The sequence below is a fragment of the Arctopsyche grandis genome, chromosome 6 (genome assembly GCF_051622035.1).
Source record: "Arctopsyche grandis isolate Sample6627 chromosome 6, ASM5162203v2, whole genome shotgun sequence".
NCBI classification, from domain to species: Eukaryota; Metazoa; Arthropoda; class Insecta; order Trichoptera; family Hydropsychidae; genus Arctopsyche; species Arctopsyche grandis.
In genome coordinates, this window is record NC_135360.1 from 17,683,698 (window position 1) to 17,703,886 (window position 20,189).

Consider the following 20,189-nt stretch of genomic DNA (forward strand, 5'->3'; position numbering starts at 1 on the left):
TCACTCCCTCAATGCGAGGTGCCCATCTCATTCTTTTATCGAACGTTACTCCTAAATATTTTATTACTGACTGCCATTTCAGACTTTCTTCAGAGGGGATTTTCAGATATTTAATGGCTTCGTCAGGGATGAATCGTCGCCTTTTGCAAGTAGCATCAAGCGCCTCAACTAGATTTCTGTTAGATTAGATTTGTTTAATCTAGTTATATATGCTGATCTATTATTGTATTCGTTTTTGATTTATTTGTTACATACACATGTACATAAGTTTTTGAATTCGATTTTCTCCCAAACTACTAACTGAATCGGACTGATTTTTTTTACATGTACTAGAAATAATAATTTTTATAATTTTATATTTTTTAAATATTTTTATCTGAACCGGGAGTAGTACTTTTACTCTAGAGAATTGAGGTTTTTTATGCTTTTCTCAAAAGCCTTTTGATTTATCGAACTGAAATTTCATATCGATCAGTTTAAGCTCAATACCAAGTTATGTATAAAATTTGGTAAGCGTCCGTCGACCGGAAGTGGCAGTTTACTCTTGTTCGATTTGTCTTCCACTATTTTTTTCGACCCCTTTAACATGTGTGGTCTTCACGAAAAAATTCAAGTATAATTCTTGTATCAATGTGATTAAAATAAAAAAAAAATAACTAAATTTAATAAACCGGAAGTGGGATTTTTTCCCTTCCGGAAGCATCCGGAAGGAAGGTCAAAAATGTTGTCGCCTGGATCCTGACCACACCCCTGAACGTATTAAGCTGAAAATTTATATTTATATTCTTTATGTACTAACTTAGATTTGGTAACGTTTTGGTTAGAATTCGTAAACCGGAAGTAGTATTTTTTTTAAAAACAATATTTCATTATTTTATTTTGACCTTTTAAATTATTTAAAGCGTCTTGATATTTATTGTGTACAATAGAGATAGTGATTTTAAGTAAAAATAAAAAATAAAATCAGCAAATTTAATGAACCGGAAGTGGGATTTTCTCCTATTAGAAAGGTCAAAAATGTTGTCGCCTGGATCCTGTCCACACCCCTGGACGTATTAAGCTGAAAATTTATATTTGTGTTGTTTAAGTACTAACTTAGATTTAGTAACGTTTTAGTCAGAATTCGTAAGCCGGAAGTAGTATTTTTTTTAAAAACAATATTTCATTATTTTATTTTGACCTTTTAAATTATTTAAAGCGTCTTGATATTTATTGTGTACAATAGAGATAGTGATTTTAAGTAAAAATAAAAAATAAAATCAGCAAATTTAATGAACCGGAAGTGGGATTTTCTCCTATTAGAAAGGTCAAAAATGTTGTCGCCTGGATCCTGTCCACACCCCTGGACGTATTAAGCTGAAAATTTATATTTGTGTTGTTTATGTACTAACTTAGATTTAGTAACGTTTTAGTCAGAATTCGTAAGCCGGAAGTAGTATTTTTTTCAAAAACAATATTTCATTATTTTTTCATTATTTTATTTTGACCTTTTAAATTATTTTAAGCGTCTTGATATTTATTGTGTACAATAGAGATAGTGATTTTAAGTAAAAATAAAAAATAAAATCAGCAAATTTAATGAACCGGAAGTGGGATTTTCTCCTATTAGAAAGGTCAAAAATGTTGTCGCCTGGATCCTGTCCACGCCCCTGAACATATTAAGCTGAAAATTTATATTTGTATTGTTTATGTACTAACTTAGATTTGGTAACGTTTTGGTCAGAATTCGTAAACCGGAAGTAGTATATTTTTTAAAAACAATATTTCATTATTTTATTTTGACCTTTTAAATTATTTTAAGCGTCTTGATATTTATTGTGTATAATAAAGATAGTGATTTTAAGTAAAAATAAAAAATAAAACCATCAAATTTATTGAACCGGAAGTGGGATTTTCTCCTATTAGAAAGGTCAAAAATGTTGTCGCCTGGATCCTGTCCACGCCCCTAAACGTATTAAGCTGAAAATTTATATTTGTGTTGTTTATGTACTAACTTAGATTTGGTAACGTTTTGGTCAGAATTCGTAAACCGGAAGTAGTATTTTTTTTAAAAACAATATTTCATTATTTTATTTTGACCTTTTTAATTATTTTTATCCTCTTGATATTAAATGTGAATAATAATTATACTGATTTTAAATAATTAAAAAAATTTGAACAAAATCGGCCAACCGGAAGTAGAAATTTTGTCTTGTGCAAGTATTTGCATATATTTGCGCTCAATTTGTATCGCTATCATAGTTATTAGTTCAATATCGAATTTTGTTTTGTAACCTTCTTATATTCCTCAAATACATAGATAAAGTCATGGGTTGGTCACACCCGAATTTTTTTTTTGATCTTTCGACTTAAGATCTTTCGATTTTCGATCTTTGCCTTCCGATATTTGTGTTTTCTGTAATTTAACATTCTGTCTCGTCACGTAGACCCGTATGTGCCGGGCCGCGCCTAAAAGTTCGACCGTCTGATTTTTTTGAGTTTGATTTTATCAGCATTTGTATAAATCATATTAATTAATAAAAAAAATAAGTGCATGTGAGTAGTGCAAAAATCTTACCGTGTCATAAAGAATGTGAGAAATATAGTGTTGAAAATTTTAATCACAATAAAAATTAACCAGAAAAACCAGACGACAAGAGAGACTGAACGTTTTCAATTGTTTTTACCCCAATCCCACATCTAGTACATTGTTCTTTCGATGACCAACCAATAGTCAATATACTTTGAGATATATATCTGCCAGTCGCAAAGATAATAGAACATAAAAAACCTAGCTCTATGCAGAGTGAAACTATACTTGCTATCCCGTTATTTTCCCGAATTACAGTTTGATTGTGTTATAAATAGAGGTAGGACCGGAAGTGTGCCGTTCATTGTTAATTGTTCGCTGTGCTTTGTTCAATTTTATGAAGATCCTTTTTTTTTGCACTCTAGCTTTGTAGCTTTGTAAATAGACCCAAAACGTCCTGATTCCTGGAAAAAGCACGCTTCCGGTCCACCCTTTAGTTATAAGTTGTAATTTGCAACAGCAATCTAAGTATACAACAAGACAACCTAAATGCAATTTTAAAACGTACGATGTGTTGTGTCGTATTTAAGGAATATAATTTTTACTAACCTCTTCTTATTTCAACTCTCATTTCTTTTGGCCGCCTTTATATTTCGGCCGTCTGTGTGCGTTGCACACATTTGTACAGATGATAAACGCGGCCCTCTATATGTAAACGTGGTTCGGTGATTACATCCCAAATGTGAATCACTACCAAGATAACCGCCGTTATGAAAATCGCTGGTGCGATATCCTGTCGCATGAAAATTGCCGTACAGATAACTGCCCAAATATTGCTCAAAACTGCCTAAATCTCTTAAAAAAAAAAAAAAGCATTTGCTGAGCAATATTTAGGCAGTTTTCTCTACGGCTATTTTCCTGTGTGACAAATTTTCGTGCGACAGGAGAACCACGCGAGCGATTTTCGTAGAGGCGGTTATCCTGGTAGCGATTCACAAATTGGGATGTAACCCGTGTGCTGGAAGCGTAAGCATTCTCATATAAATTCATATTAATATAATAATATTAGATGTGATTTTTCTCACTATTAAAACGTTTAAGTAGTTAAACGTTAAAAAAGTTAAAGATGAGTGTATCAGGTCTGCTTAGACCATGGATGCATTCTTGCGAGGTGCGAAGAGACACCTCTGTGACGGACAGTATTCTTCTTCTTCTAATGCCGAATCCGTATTCAGACGTAGGCGACTACCATGGGCAGACATCGTTTATGGCCCGTGCGAATTCTTCCCTATCATGGGCAAGCCGAAATAACTTTTCGAGACCGAGTTCCATCCATGACCTGATGTTCCGGAGCCAAGAGAGCTTCTTTCTCCCAAGCCACCGTTTGCCTTCTGTACAGACGTCAGGCTCCTCAGTCGAGAAACACCTGCGTCGGTTTGTGAGATAGCTCGTGGTAAGCTTGGGCGGGGCTGGTTTCCTCAAGGTGCCTTCCTTCGTCGTCGGTGGTCTGGTCTCTGCTGATGTCGGCTGCTCTGCTCTGTCCCTTTCTCCTTCATAATGTGCGTGGGATGCGTGATGTGGAAAAAGGGAGGAAATTGTAAACCAATGAAAACAGGGCGTAAATCTGTTTATGTATTGCGACTGTATTTTGTATAAGTCATACAGAGATCAAGCAGGGGGGACAGGGGGGGGGGGAGTAAACAAAGTAACCACGCGTGCCTTTTGAGGTTAGCCACGCGTAGCTCAGTTGTCTGCCTTCTAGACGAAGACAGACCAGGCTTCCTCTGGTGCACACCGGACGGATACTGGAGCTGGTCTCCAAGTATCGTCACAACCCTCACCAGCCTCTAGCTGGTGGTCGGTGGCAAGGAGCGAGGGCCACGCAAACACCGCAGTGTTTACGCGCCAAACCGTTATCGAGAACTGTCAGTGTGCGTTGGCTGTCAGGGTGGCCAGCACAAAAATATATCGGCCAAATCGTGGGTCGTAAGGCCACGAAAGCCGATCATCAGACATAGTCTGAACACATTATATTTTCCCTTCTATGATTGTTTGTAGAAGGCGATATTTGGGACCGCGAATAATGTGGCCAAAGTATTCCATCTTACGTCGCTTCACCGTGTCAAGAAGCTCTCTCTTTTTATGAAGAAGCTGGAGGACTGTTTCGTTTCTTACATGCTCCTTCCACGAGATCTTTAGCATCCTCCGGTAACACCACATTTCAAAGGATTCTATCCTGTTCATGGATGCCACTAACAGTGTCCACGTTTCGCATCCGTACAGCAACACCGACCAAACATAGGAGTGAAGGACTCTTAAACGCAATTGACGGACAGTACATATAAGTTAATTATAAATTTTAGAGTTAAGTAATTAAGATGTATTTTTTTAAATTAGCTTGATAGCTAAGATATTGTTGCGTAGGGGTGGGTGGAGGATCCAAGTAAAAGGCCAACAGTCGTTTCACAGCATTTATTGATGATTCAGGAGTTACACGCACTGTCCCTGCTCAGTCCAGAATGACATGATATCGCCTACGTACCGCCTTATATATAAAGGGTAGATCTCTCAGGACGCCTAATCTGTTTACCTGTTGTATAGTCACGTATTCGGATATGGATTTCCACGACATTGGGTCCCCCCGTACCGATTCTGAGAAATAACTAATAACGGTCATTGTTTAGCCTAAATGCACTTAGAGTCCAGATATAATCTTTGGAAGTAAGTGCATGCACCTAGTTAATCCGATAACAGATATTCGTTGGTCTAAGTGCAATTCGCTCAATCCGCGGCGTACGTAACAATATATATAAATAAATAAATGTGAATATATTTTGTTCGCAATTGAAAATGTATCTTAAATCGAGTGGATATAATTGGAAGTAGCGTCGATCAAATTTAGAATGAAAAATGTGCAACAGATAGCGGATGACATGGCGTAACGCAGTGCGGTTGTCGGCCCTGCTTACAATGTGGTACGATATTAGCTGGCAGTTGGCAGTGCGCACTTTCTAGTGGCGCGATGGTGTCGGCGGTGAGGGGCCGCTGACCGCTGACTGCTGCTGTCTGCTGTCTGCTGTCTGCTGTCTGCTGTCTGCTGTCTGCTGTCTGCCGATCTCCCGTTGTCAGTCGTCGGCTGTCGATTGTGACGAGCTGTGAAGAGTGAAGAGTCGCCTGCTGGCAGGGAAGTAGAGTGTAGAGTGTAGAGTGAAGAGTGAAGAGTGAAGAGTGGAGGGAAGATGCGTCTGTACCGACAGAGGCTGCTGTCGAGCGGGCAACTGCGGCGCCTGGCCGACCACCGGTACTCGTGCAGCAGCGCCAGCTTCCTGGACGCGGCGCTGCAGCCGTGGTGGTGCTGGCTGGTGGCCCGCCTCCCCCTCTGGCTCGCTCCCAACCTCATCACTTGCCTCGGCCTCGCCGTCAACGTCTTCACCACGCTGCTGCTAGTCTGGTTCGTTACATTCCCCCTTCCCTGCCCTTCCCTTCCCTTCCCTTCCCTTCCCACCACATAACCTCAAACCTCCAACCTCCAACCTGCATCTCGTCTGACGTTTCGCTCGGCACCCGTTCAATGTCACCGAGGTTATGTTCAAACTGGTTTTTCTATACCTATCCGCCCGCCCGACCTAAATTGCACATTTTGCCACCGAAGCTTTCATTTTTACTTTCTCCGTTTATTATTAATGCCATTCTATTATATCTATACGTTTATTTGTACACTTCTAGAATTCGTGATCGTTTCGCGGCCACAAGCGATAATTGTTAAATAAAATATGTTTCCACTTCAGTGGGTGATTTCTGTACATGTGTTTACGTTTAATATTTAGTTATTTAATTAAATACACATTATCTGCACGCTCGACGGAAATATTTTGTGACGACTTTTTTAATATAAATTTATATGTATAAATGACCGCTTCAATTATTCTATGATTGACCGTCTAATGTTTAACAAAAACACTCATCTGATATGATATCATACTCTCAGACTCCAAAAAGATATTTCTTACAAAAAAATTGGAGCATCTTTCTTTTCAAATAGAGTGGCTAAATTTGGAATAATTACTAAATATATTAGTAACTTCTAGCAATATAAACCTCTAAAAGAATAGTTTTAGTTTTTATTTTGATGCTTGTTTAGCAGTGAGGCCCAAACTCTACGCTCAAAGAACAATTAACATCACGTTCCGACTATATGCCAATTTTTAAATCAGTATTCAATTCATTCCACTTGTTTTTTCTTCAGTTTCCGCTGCAAGTTAATACTAAATTTAAAAATTATACGTTATTACGCCATCTGTTAACAAAGTGTCAAAGTGTGATGTCATAACGAAACGTAATAATTGTTTTTTTTTTTTACCGTGAGCCACGAGCCTCGCTACTAAACAAGTGTCTTATTTTTGTTTTTATTTTATTTTGATTCTCGTTTTTATCTTATTTTATTTATGTTTATTTGTTATTATAATTGACGAACCCTTTTGGATCCATCATATATGCCACCTCTTCAAAGTATTTTAAATAAATAAAAAGACGTTTTTACGCGTGTCTTGGGTGTGTAGCATTGTACTTTTTTGCCTCAGTTGCGTCATTATATAATTTAAATATTTTTTAATATATAAAATTTTATATTATACAAAATCCAATGCACAAAAAAATGTATGTAGAAACAGAAAACGGAATATGCTGGTGAAAAGTATGACAAAGGTAGTTTATATATGTAGTGGTAGCTTAAAAATGGAAGAGTATAGAGATGATGAAATCAAAAAAAAATGTGTGGGATGAGATGGATAAGAGTCGCTCAAAACAAAGACTAATGGAAGCGTGTTGGAGAGGCGTTCGTTCAGAGTGACGTTAGATGATGATATAATATTTTGTAGACTGTTGACAGTAGGAAATGTTTATCAAGTTCTTGTACAATTGTCGAATTTATCTATAAAAAATCTTGTTAACCGCTTCATATTTTTTTTACACTTAGAAAAATAACGTAGCTCGTGTCCACAGAAAATCATGATTGACTTTTTTTTATGTGAACTACAAAAAAATGTTTTTTTTTTACATTAAATCACTATTTTAATATTATGGTTTAGAACGATTTGAATTTATCATATATTTTTGTGAATTAAATTTCATCAATATTAACATCTCATTTTAGTATGAAAATTATTTAAAAAAATTTTGTCCAATTAATGTTACATATTTACAAATGTGTGTGTGAACTTAGTGTCATTATCGACATTGGTTTGCATTGTGCTACGTCTTATATCAATCATTAAACTTCATGAACTTTGCTTTCATTCAAACAATCGTATAAATTTACTTGGATGTTTTCAAAATGAACTAATTCATCATCGACTAAATGTTAATCTATAGAAAATACAATTTACATCAAGTATTTTTAAATATGTTACTTTACATCAGCGTAATTCCAATTTTATCTGCACAACTAATTTTGATGATCATTAAAAGTTGCAATACAAAAATCAAGGTCGCAAATTCTCTTAATAATATTACGCAAAACATGTTTTTAATCTGCTTGAATCGCATTTAGTATTATTTATATCTTTCCACATATATAGTAGCATTGAAATTACCAACGCAGTATATGTATGTTTATTCCTTCAATTTTTTTATTACCATTTTCATGTTGTGATATTCGTAGATATAATATTAATGCAAATATAAACATTATCATTGAAATGATAGGATTTAGCTTTTTTCCCCATTTACTTTTCTTATCAGTCGGAAAATATGAGCATTCATACATTTAGTATGTGATTTTCGATAAAACGTTTCATGTAATAAAGTAAATAACTTTGTTCCGTAGGTATACGCCGGATGCAAAATCAGAGGCTCCAAGATGGACGTACGCCTTATGTGGACTCGGCTTATTTATTTATCAAAGTTTAGATGCTATAGATGGGAAGCAAGCCCGAAGAACGGGTACCAGTTCGCCGTTGGGAGAATTGTTTGATCACGGTTGCGATTCAATTTCCACCGTATTTGTCGCTCTTTCTGCTTGTGCTGCTGTTCAGTTAGGACAATATCCGACATGGATGTTTTTTCAGGTATTCGATTTAATATGTTGCCTTTTGTTGTTAATTTTCAATTTGCAGTGATTAACTCTCGTTTATTGTTTTAGTGTTTTTGTGCAATGACATTGTTTTATTGTGCACATTGGCAAACGTACGTCTCCGGAACTCTTAAATTTGGTAAAGTCGATGTTACCGAAGCCCAATTTGCCATCATAGCCATTCAAATGGTGTCAGCAATATTTGGATCAAATATTTGGCTAACATCGGTATGTACATATCGTTTTATACTTAAATGAAACAAATATTGTCCTATGTTATATGGTTATTAAATATCTGATTGAATGATTATATTCGTCTAAATGAGAAGCAAAAAAAAAGATAGTCAATTTTGAAATTAATTATTTTATACGTGTTTTTTGTATGAAGTCATGTCATGTCATAATGATTGAAAATGATGTATGAAAGTGTATTTTATATTATAATTTACAATAATTTTATTTCAGTCTTGCACAACAATCAATTGAACTTTTTAATACTCGCAGCTGTTTTTCATTGTGTTTTCTATTTTTTTTTAGATGTGTTATAGATTCACTATTCATGCATATGTATCTTCATATGGGTCAGTCTGTCCGTAATTTTGCATTTTTATTATACGAAAGTTTGGATAATTAACGGTTTTGAAATTTCGTGGGTTTTAAATATGTGTATATGTATATTCTATACACGGGTATCATCGTGGAAGCACATGGTAGATCTAAAATTGTGTTTTTAATCCTAATATTCATCAATTGTTCTTAGCTAACATACATAATGTGATATTTCATTGTGTTAATTGGTGTTTTACATTTTTTATATATAGATTATCACTTAGATTTAGTCTCTTTATTACGTATAGAAAGGGTAATGATTTGATATTAGTCTTACATTCTCGTGTGCACATAATTGATTGTCGCACAATGTTTTCATTTTATTTTTCACAAATACATGTGTTTTTATATTTGTAATTTTTGTTCATGTCATTAACAAATTCGTATTGGATACTTCTATGCGAACGTAGTTAACAAAATCAATAGAGCTGCGTTACCTGCTTGGGTTAATGACTGTGATATGTTCGTCATACTCTCTGTTCAGCATTTTTTCCGTGATCCTCCGTGGTGGCGTCGGCAAAAATGGATCAACAGTGGCAGTAAGTGTGATACGAGAAGGCGATATAGAATGGGGCCTTGTGGAAAAGTGTGCTTAGTTTTACCCGCTGTTAAAAGATGTATCTATCATAAGGAATGCTTTCAGTACTAAAAATCAACATACATACATACAATTATCATGTGCATGATTGTGTCGAGTTTTTCTTGATCACTTTCATAATTATGAAATTTTAATATTTCTCATTTTTGCGTCGTCTTTGTGTATGAAACATAATGAAATACAGATGGTGTATACAAAATTCTATATATCGTTTGTGATGATTTTAGTGAACAACTTGAATTCACAGGACACATTTCCGGATATTAAGTTTTATATAGAGAAGGCAAACGTTTTTAGGATCTATTTTGTATTCACAGATACCAGTTCTCCAAATACCTATGACATATTCAGTATGTTTGGTGTTTTTTACTGGCTACCTGCAAGTATTTATAGGTTTTTGTCAGTCATTTCGAGAAGGAGGAATAGGAAAGAATGGCTCCACAGTTGCCGTAAGAGCCATCACTTTGAATCTACATTATTAACGAATGTTGTGAATCAGGGTTGTAACTAATTAATTTTTGGGATTGAATTTTTTCAACATTTAATATTTTTGTTGAAAAAAAAGAACTCTGTGTGAAATATGTCTTAACACGTTACTAATACTGTGGAAAACCTCTTGCACAAGGTATTTTCGTTTTATTTGCACTTTTCATGTGAGACCTACTAATTGATATACTTTTAACCTTTCCTCTAATGTGTTTATTTATGTGTTTTCATTGTGTGTATTTTCTTTCAGAATATGTTTCATAAAACCATATTTAACGTGTGTTTCGAATTAATAAGCTATTTAAATGACAATTCAGTAAGCAAACATTCATAATTAAATTTCATTTTCATGTAGATGTATATTTTTCCTTGCTTACATACTACACTCATTTTAATATACTTCTCAACTTTTTTTTATGTTTTAAAATCCCTATTATTTTTATTTGTTCTTTTCTTTTGTGTTTATTAATTTTGTTCATAAGTTTGTGTAATAAATTATAATAATGTTCAAGATTGAAGTTCATGGCTGATCAGATTGAAAACATAGTATAATACAATTTTGCTTGCATTGCTTCTTAACCAGAATGAAATTAGATTTTTTACGTATATATGTACATATATTGTCATTTCGTAATACAGTGAATTACCATCACTAAATTTTATATAATATGGATGTAAATCTAAGCATAATAGTATTATACGTGTTTCATTATTATTCCTGATCTCAAAATCTATGTAGATTTCATTCTAAATTTGCAATTGTAGTGTCCATATGGGAATTGATACTCTATTACTATTTCGGAATGTTCTCGTGAAATTGATTTTAAAATCTTTTTTATCTTTAAATACACGCAAAGACTTCGCAATTATTTCATTAAAAGGAATAGTGAACAAGAAGAATTATTGCTACAACCTAAAATATAGTTACGTCTTAGTTATACTAATGGGATGCTTGTTACAATGTTTACATAGTTTACGATTATTTAAATTTTTGGTTATGGTGGTTTTCATTCTTTTTCAGCTTCAGAATAATTTTTATATTTTTTCTTTGCTTTTTTTTATTCATTGAATATAATTTCCAGGTTGCAGCTCTAGACATGTATACATTTAAAAAATGTGCATGGTGACCTCAGTAATACTCTTATTTATAAAATTATTTCTTTTCTTTTTGGGCGCCGCTGTTTATTCAACGATGCCTGTCTACGTGTCTGCCTGCCTGCTTACTGTATTCATAAATATATCCAACACCTGAATATCTGATTGATTCCATAAATAATCATTAACCGACAATAAAATGTGTACTGCATGTTTACTAAAAAAATTATGTGAAACGTTAATCGAACTTTGGCGAATAATGTTTAATGTTCGCCGCTGTTATTCATGGTAAAATTGGACTGTACTAGATACCAGGCTTAAATATACAAGTCTTTCTTATACCTTCTTACATAAGTATACTTATATCCTTGTATCTGGCTGTTGGTTATGCTGCTGTCATCTTTACCGGCGGAGTTGGCAAGAATGGTTCAACTGTTGCCGTAAGCTCAATAATTTACTAATGCTTCTTTAATATTTATTATTTTTGGCTTTGCATAATCGCATGATTGTTATACACTACTTTAAATTCAAGTGTAATTTTTATCTCTCACACAAATCAGTGTTTTTTAAAAGCATACCTTTTTTAAAGTTTGACGTAGTTTGTTTTTTAATGTGGGGTAAAACTGTGACAATGAGTGAAACATTGACTACAAACTCAGCACGAAATGTAGAAATTTCATCACTCAGGGTTTGGTAAACACACAATATGCTTGTTTTTTTTTTGATGATTTATATGAAATTGAAGAAATCAATGAATAAAATTAAATGGGTTCACTGTCTATTTTGTTGCACTTTTTTTGTTTGTAACAAAATTTAAGAAACATTGATTTTTTTAAAAGTAATTGGTGGCTATTATTTATACAGACATTGGTGGTTACATAGATGTACATATAGATTATAAAAATGCATGAAACAATTACATTACATACTAATATATTTATAACACATTTTATACAATATTACTTAATTATTAATATGAAATATATTACAACATTAAAACCGTATTTAACTAATGAGAAAGTTCAATCCCAATTTATAGTGTCATTTTATATATGTACATAGTTATTTTCTTGGGAGTATATGATTTACTATTTATAAAAATACCTAACAATTGCTTCTACAGCCACACAAGAAAAGTATCTTAAATTGTAATATATTATTTGTATTAATAATCTATCATATTTTTTTGACTGAAGACTTATTTTAAATGTAATGCGCAATACTTTATTTTACGAAATTTTTCTCAAAATTTATCAATGTTTAATTTTTTTTTAATCTGTCTATAAATATAAGCTTGAGTTGGCTGTACTAAATTTTTAATACTTTACATACAATAAAATAAATACACAGCTTTTGATTATTTCTAAATATGTTAATCGATTTTTTTTTATTTATAGGGTACAAGCGTGTTGTCACCTGTAATACCATTTTCAATGGTTATTGTGCCAGCATTTATCATATATCAGAAAAGTGAATCTCTCGTATATGAAAATCATCCATGCCTTTACATTATTGCTTTTGGCATGGTTGCTGCAAAAGTCACTAATAGATTAGTTGTAAGTGTAAATTTTTATCAATACATATTTTTACCATTACCATATACATACATGTTTGAATGCTACATACATACATATTTTGTATTCATTGCGTTTTTGCACAATGGGTATTAGTTTACTCTCATTCTTATGATTCTTTCCATTTATAAAATTTAATAATTTATATTTTACCATGGTGCCATTACAGTTGCTCTAAACGACACCTATGGTTTTTAAACTGGAATATATATACATTTATATTTATATAGATTATAAATTTCAAATTATATTCAAATAATGGTGACAAATACATAGTAAGTAAGTTGGTTTGCCAAATTGATGAGAAACAATGAAATCAGATTAATTGGCAAACTCTGATAAGAAACGATCGACTTGGAGTAACAAACATTCAAGTCTGACCAGCAGCACTACAGAAATACTCTGAATAAATTCTTTTCATTTGAGCTCAAACCAGTGCTTGAACTCGGGACATCTCGGTGGTTAGCATTAACGCAACCACCGAGTTATACTACTAGCTAAAATATATTGCCTGTCATATTGATGCCATTATCTCACATTAATTTTAGTGGTTATTAAAATATCTTCAACATTTCTGATATTCATAATGCAGAAATCACTCCATTCGTTTCGATAGTGGTATGCCCGCATTATATGCCGATATGTATTTAAATTTTTCCATTTTATCATATCTTTTTTAATATAATTTCTGATTCATTCATGAATTTATATTCGTTTTTAAATATGTAGTTCTACTTTGATATTATATTATTTAATTTTCATCTTCACTGTATCAGGTATATTTTTGTTTTGTTATTATTTCCAGGTGTCACATATGACAAAGAGTGAGATGGAATATTTTGATTGGTCATTGATGGGACCTGCGATGCTATTTTTAAATCAGTATTTCAATAATGCTATTCCTGAATATTATGTACTGTGGATGTGCTTAGTAAGTGATTCATTTAATATACATGAATTGATAATGTGAACTTTGTTATACTGCAATTTTATGCATATGTATTTTTTTCCACTATTGTATTGTCATTTCAATCTTATGACTCTTTGTTCACAAAAATTAACGCGTTTTTTTTAATCAAAGTTCATATGTTAATTCGTACTCTCTTGTTGTTGTATGATAACTTTTGTTTCGACCTATTGTGTACGAGTTTTATATAAATAAAAATTGTATTTTCAGATCTGGGTTGCCGTTGATCTCATTCGCTACTCTTGTCAAATTTGTTTAGAAATATGCGAATATTTAAAAATTAAATTATTTCATATACCATATCCACCCCCAATGATAAAGAACAATACCAGTCAGACGAACGTGTCTACGACAGTGATAGAAAAAAATGGTACGAATACACGTAGCAGACTTCGATCTAGAAAAAGCCAAAATTTAAGTTAGGGTTTATTTATTTAACAACTTGTATAGGAAAAGTTTAAGGGTCGAGGGAAGCTTTTGTTTTTCGTCATTACAAAACAATACTTCCATGTAATACAATAAGAGATATGTTCATTAACATTAAGAATAGAAAAAGACGTGTCAAAACAATTGAATTTGTAGTAGTGTTCAATGTGGATGTTTGATTTTGGTTAATCGGCTGTTGCATCGTATGTGTTAAACATGCATATATTTAATTTAACCTTGAATGTGAGCACTTACTGATTATTAAAGTTTGGGGCGGATACATATTTGTTCCCATGTTTTATATTGATTACAACTTTTTCCACATTACAAATTCCATGTAATATGCACTGTTAGAATTCTAAATAATCGAAAAATTATGTTTTATGGTTGGATCAAGTGAATAAAATTGTATAGACTTAAACTGAAGGATAAAGGGAAGTGCTAAGTGATCATTGCTCATTAAATAATAAAAATTCATTTGTGAATATTTTTTTATTTAAGTATGTACTATCTTTTACTCGAGTTTAATTAATTGAATTGAGTTTCTCATTTATAGGTTATGTACATATGTAAATATAACTGTAAACAAATTTTTCTTTTAATGTTCACGCTAATTTTATATTTGTTCTTTTTGCATAATGCAAATTTTCTTTATACTCATATTTGCTTCATTGGAAAAATTATGCTTTTCCATTGAATTGGCTCTTTGTACGCAAATCAACATTTAGATTATTCATTTTGAATTTAAACTCGATTAAGTTTTAAAATTATTTCTAATTAAAATTTTATTAATGTCGGCCACGTTTTTATTCTATTTATATGTACATAATTCGTTAGTCATTTTACTATGTATTAATTTATATAATGTATTCATTTCACATATTTTTTAAATATGTTTTCCTTTTTTTATGAACAATTTTCTTTTCATCTTCACATTGCGTGCAAATTGGTTTTTCTTGAACTTTTTTTAAATTATTAAAAAAATATTTTTCATAACACCGCGTTTATTTTCATACAATTTTATTATTGCTCATAATGGATTTTAGGTTCTGGCTTTTTTAATTTATTTGAGCGATTATTATGCAGCTGTACAACTCGATTTTTCTCATAGATGTGTAATTCAATTGGGGCATCAGTTTAACATTGCATTAAAATAACATATTCCCTATCACATTTATGTCGTAATATCGTATCAAGTTATTTTGGTATTCGTTTGTCTGCTTTGTTTTTAATGTCAATATGCAAGGAGATGCTAATTATTATAATTATTAACCAACCTTTGTTGTCGTTGTAGCATAGTTAAAATACTAACGAACTAATTGTACTCTTTATGTTAACAATTCAAATGATACTTAAATATGCCTATTGAATTTGAGATATAATTATAATATGTTAATTTTCTAAAAAAATTTCTTTTCTATTTATTTTTACATTTTCACGTGCATACTTCTTTATTCAAGCGGCTTTCTGACTTATAATGATTTTTAATTATAATAACACTATGAACCATATTTTTCCAAACTGGGTGATCGTTATTTGTTCCAAGATATTTATGTTAGTGAAAAACATCAAAAGAAATTTCTCTTGTTATTTTATTTTTCAGAAATTTTTTATGGATATAATATTTTAAGCATAATTGTTAACCTTATAATGATTTAACTATTTCTAGGGTTGTTTTATGATAATTATTTAATATTTTTCCTCTCATTAACAATATTGTAATCGAATATTAAAAATGATTTTTTTTTCTGAAATAAGTCAATGACTTTTTGTCTTACCAGTGTTGTATTAGAATTATTGTGAGTGATTTGTGTAAACACAAATATGCGGATAGATGATGACAAATATATATAAACATATATATTTTTAATACATAAATTAAAGTGGTTGGTAGTTTTGTATCTTGTAGTGTACTTTTGTTTATTGGAAATATATTATCGATTAAATTTCAGGAGTTTTAATATTTCAGAGAACACAATCGAGTTTGCATGTGTCTTTATTATTTATTTAGATTGTGCATGCGCTTATTTAATGCTTGCATCTCATACTTACTAATTTTATAATCATTTCATTTCATTTTATTGTATTGACAATTATATGCATATATATAGTACATATAGTAAATTTTCCATAACAAATAAAAATCATATGTGACTAACTTTACAATTCGTCAAAAGATGCTGCTTCTGTTTTCGTGAAATGTGAATAAGTACATAGATAAAATTACAATTATATTTTCTAAATTTTTTGTAACAGGTTGAAGTTTTTCAGTGATTTGGCTTAAAATTATTCTCAAAATATCCACTCTTAATTCGCTTAACGGTGTGGTTATTTGGGATTATGGATTAATTATTTTTTTTATGTTGACAACATACCAAAGAACATAATATTTTATTAATTTTACACTTTCATTAATATTTGAGCTAATTTTCATTATTTAATATACAATACAAAGTTTGTTGAACAAACGGTATTGGTACATTGATAATTTTTGTGGAGTTTAGTTGTGAATTAATTTGGCTTTGATGTAGATATTTTGTTTGATTTTATAATTTTATTTTTTTAGAGTGCTGTGTTTGATAATGCATGTCTATTTATTTTTACAGTGAAAATTGTTGATACGGATTCTTCACAAGATGAAGACATGACACCCCTAATTCATTCTTCGAAATAGTCAAAATTGATCTTTTCTACTAGCATGATGGCGACTGACATGTGGATATAAACATTGAACAGTTATATTTGTCTTTATTTTATACAAGAAGTTTTAAAGTGTATTTTTATTAATTTATTGTGGTTTTTTCTATCATAAACAAAAAACATTTTAATTGAATGTGATGTATTTTTATACGTTTTATTTGTGTTGCATGATTGATGTTCAATTCTCATTTAGGTTTAGTATTTCAAGTCAATATATCTACTTTTCTGTAGATATTATGCTTTTGATAACTGCCAATATATACATAAGTGGAAATTTTTCATTATTTACGATTGCAATTTATGTTCGAGTCACAAATTTGACTTGAATAAATTTTTCTTATGTTCATACAATATATCTAAATCTCTACAGAAATATTGTGTATGTATACAAAATATTTATCTTCTGTGGAAATTTGGTGCTTTTGGTGAACACGTGTGAAATGATACCAGTTACCTTAGTTTATTTCTTTTCTTTTGTGTTTTCTAATGATTATGTATTACATGTATTTTGTTAATAACGTGTATTCACGATTTAAATACCTTTTGATGTTTAAAACTTTGAGTGTTTTCTAATATATAAGTCGTAATATATTTTTTATATTGGATAAACATTTGAAATTTAATTGAGAATCAGTATATATTTTTAAATCTTATGAAAAAAAATACTTATTGCATTATTTGTATATCACTGATTCTGACTATTAGTAGTTTCATCATGTTGATTTGCGAATTGGTCACATAATCACTACATCCATAGGTACACATTGTATGTTTAACGAGTCTGTTACATTCTCGCAGAGTAAGTCTATTATTAGTTTTTAAACTTATTTATTTTTGTTAAAATGCAAAAGTTATTTACGACAATGTTGAACTTGCCTTTATGCATTTCGTTATTAAAACGTTGACAAATAATATCGATTTATGGAAATTGAAGGTGAGTATTTTTTTCTTATTTTTGGTATCTGTAGATCGCTTTAATATTACTGGAATTTCAATAAAAAAAAATAATCTGTCACATTTTAATTTTAAAGCGACAATAAATGCATAAATCGCCCTTTTTATAATTTGTGTTTTACTTCTAATTCGCTTGTGTTGATCAGTTGATTGATTTTCGAGATTATATTGACTTCAACACATCCTTACCGATGGAAATGTGTATTCTTGGTCTGAAGTTCTAAACGTTGCTCTTTTTTTTTTTTAAATATTAATATATTTTGTTAAAATTTGAATCATTAAAAATGATAGAATATTTATATTTAGATAGATAATTTAACGCTGGTTATTAATTCACAATGAATGAGCACGGTTTATGTTTATATATAGATTTTTCATCGACAAAACATTGGGTAACAGTCGGAATTCTCGACAGGGCGTGCTCGGAAGCGAGGCTCCGTCGACCCGCTCCTTCCTGTGATTGGCTACTCTTTGCGATGCCAATAGTATTGCCGTGCCCTGAATTAACTCGACTTTTACCTGATGAAATACTCCGACATATACTGCCTGGTTCGCATATAATTTCGGACGGTTGGGCGGCGTACGGAAATATTCCACATATTGAGAATGGAATATACACATTCGTTTGTGGTTCAATACAAATGCATCTAAATATGAATCAAGATGGGCACGCGTTGTGCCAAATTGACGCTTCATTTCAGACGCATCCACATATTTTGCGTATGTATTTCACTATCATTTGGATCCACGAAATTATCCTGGTGAACCACTTACCGAAATTCGAAATATTTCCGTACGCTGCCTAACCGTCCGTAATTATATGCGAACCAGGCAGTATCTATTTATTGCAAAGATCTATTTATCTCATTCCTTTATATACTTGCTTGATAAAAGTCATTAGAATTTTTAGTAGTAATTATTATGGTGAGTATATTTTATGCGACGAGTTGACTAAGTCACCAGTCCAAATAATTAATACTTACAATCATACTTGTTCTATTCAGCAATATTATTATAGTATTGTTGTGCATAGGAGTGGGTTCGGGATCTAAATTAAAATCGCTTCATATAATTTATTCTTTTAATGCGGGGGGGGGGGGGGGGAGGATCTATCACGTATACCTCATTAATTGCAAGGAGCATATAGCAGAAGACTAATGACATTTTCACACGGTCGTGTTTCGACGGTTAGGTGATAACTAGTCAAATGTGAACCGGTCGCTCTAGATCGGTCACACGTGATCACCCGTCACACTAAAACTGGTCACCCAAAAATTAAAAATTGGTCGAATTTTTGGGTGTGACCAGTTTTTTCGTGACTAATTTTCGGGTGTGACCAGTTTTAGTGTGACGGGTGATCACGTGTGACCGATCTAAAGCGACCGGTTGTCCTGTGACTGGTTCACATATGACTAGTAGTCCGTTTACCGTTTCGACTGCAATATATAAACCCCCAGAATGGATTCAACGGGCAGTTCAGTCAGACCTTCCATCGAAGACAAGCAACTAGCCTTCTTCGCTATGATTACACTGTACTTGCTAAACACTTGTATTAACTATACAATAAAGAACCTATTCAAAACTCAACTCAGTTTCTATGGACCGGGAAACGATCGAAACCTATCACCCATCCTATATATGTATATCCAGCGATAATAATAAAAATCTCGTAAAAAAGCGTTTTCTGAGCAATATTTGGACAGTTTTCTGTACGGAAATTTTCTTGTGCGACAAGAGATCGCGTGCGCGATTTTCGTAGCGATGGTTATCCTGGTAGCAATTCACATTTCGGATATAATCACCGAACCTGCAATTTTGGTGCTAGCATCGATGAATGGGATATGGTCGTAATTGTCAGTGCTATGTCTGTTGACAGGTCAATGGACTGGTGTGGCCTCGGCTTCCAAGATCGTCGTCACCATCATCAGCTCCATCAATACGTGCCGTTGACTACTTCGGCACCCCTAAGTAAGCTCATCCTGCTTTTACCCACCCATCCCATGTCTTCTCCAGTACTCCCTTTCATCTCGTTTTAATTCATTAAACTTTTGATTTACCGCCCCCTTCAATGCGCATGCCAGCATTCGAGTTTTAACGGTTTGTTTACACTGGGGTTGCCAAGTGTCCTGATTATTTATATTCAAAGGCTTTATATTTCTCACCTGGTAATGTCAACATTCAAATTATACTAAAGACCAGTT

The 20,189-nt window shown here is 32.3% G+C and overlaps 2 protein-coding genes across 10 annotated transcripts in view; both read left to right on the top strand.

Moving 5' to 3' along the window:
- Positions 1-4,190: 4,190 nt before the first annotated feature.
- bbc (choline/ethanolaminephosphotransferase 1 bbc) lies at positions 4,191-18,097 on the top strand. 9 transcript variants are annotated; one of them, XM_077433703.1, is made up of 9 exons: positions 4,191-5,960; positions 8,334-8,574; positions 8,649-8,807; positions 9,599-9,727; positions 10,104-10,235; positions 12,765-12,923; positions 13,747-13,872; positions 14,119-14,278; positions 16,941-18,097. In XM_077433703.1, exons 1-9 carry the CDS (start codon positions 5,749-5,751, stop codon positions 17,006-17,008), a joined length of 1,386 nt encoding a protein of 461 aa, XP_077289829.1. In that variant the 5' UTR covers positions 4,191-5,748; the 3' UTR covers positions 17,009-18,097. The 9 variants fall into 9 exon arrangements, with proteins under 9 accessions (XP_077289829.1, XP_077289828.1, XP_077289835.1 ...); XM_077433702.1 differs by having other exon boundaries at positions 14,119-14,326; positions 16,941-18,091; XM_077433709.1 differs by lacking the exon at positions 10,104-10,235.
- Positions 18,098-19,837: 1,740 nt separating this feature from the next.
- Positions 19,838-20,189, top strand: part of ATP8A (ATPase phospholipid transporting 8A1) — a 71,957-nt gene continuing 71,605 nt past the window's right edge. The window contains exon 1 of the mRNA XM_077433227.1: positions 19,838-19,956. The gene's annotated coding sequence lies outside the window, so the exon portion shown is untranslated. The remainder of the gene's footprint in view (positions 19,957-20,189) is intronic.

Bases quoted from the DNA above. Each gene is read 5' to 3' on its own strand.
- bbc (XM_077433702.1), top strand. From the start codon at position 5,749: ATGCGTCTGTACCGACAGAGGCTGCTGTCGAGCGGGCAACTGCGGCGC. The intron at 8,808-9,598 runs GTATGTACATAT...ATGCGAACGTAG, and splicing joins CAAATATTTGGCTAACATCG to TTAACAAAATCAATAGAGCT. The intron at 14,327-16,940 runs GTTAGGGTTTAT...TTATTTTTACAG, and splicing joins TAGAAAAAGCCAAAATTTAA to TGAAAATTGTTGATACGGAT.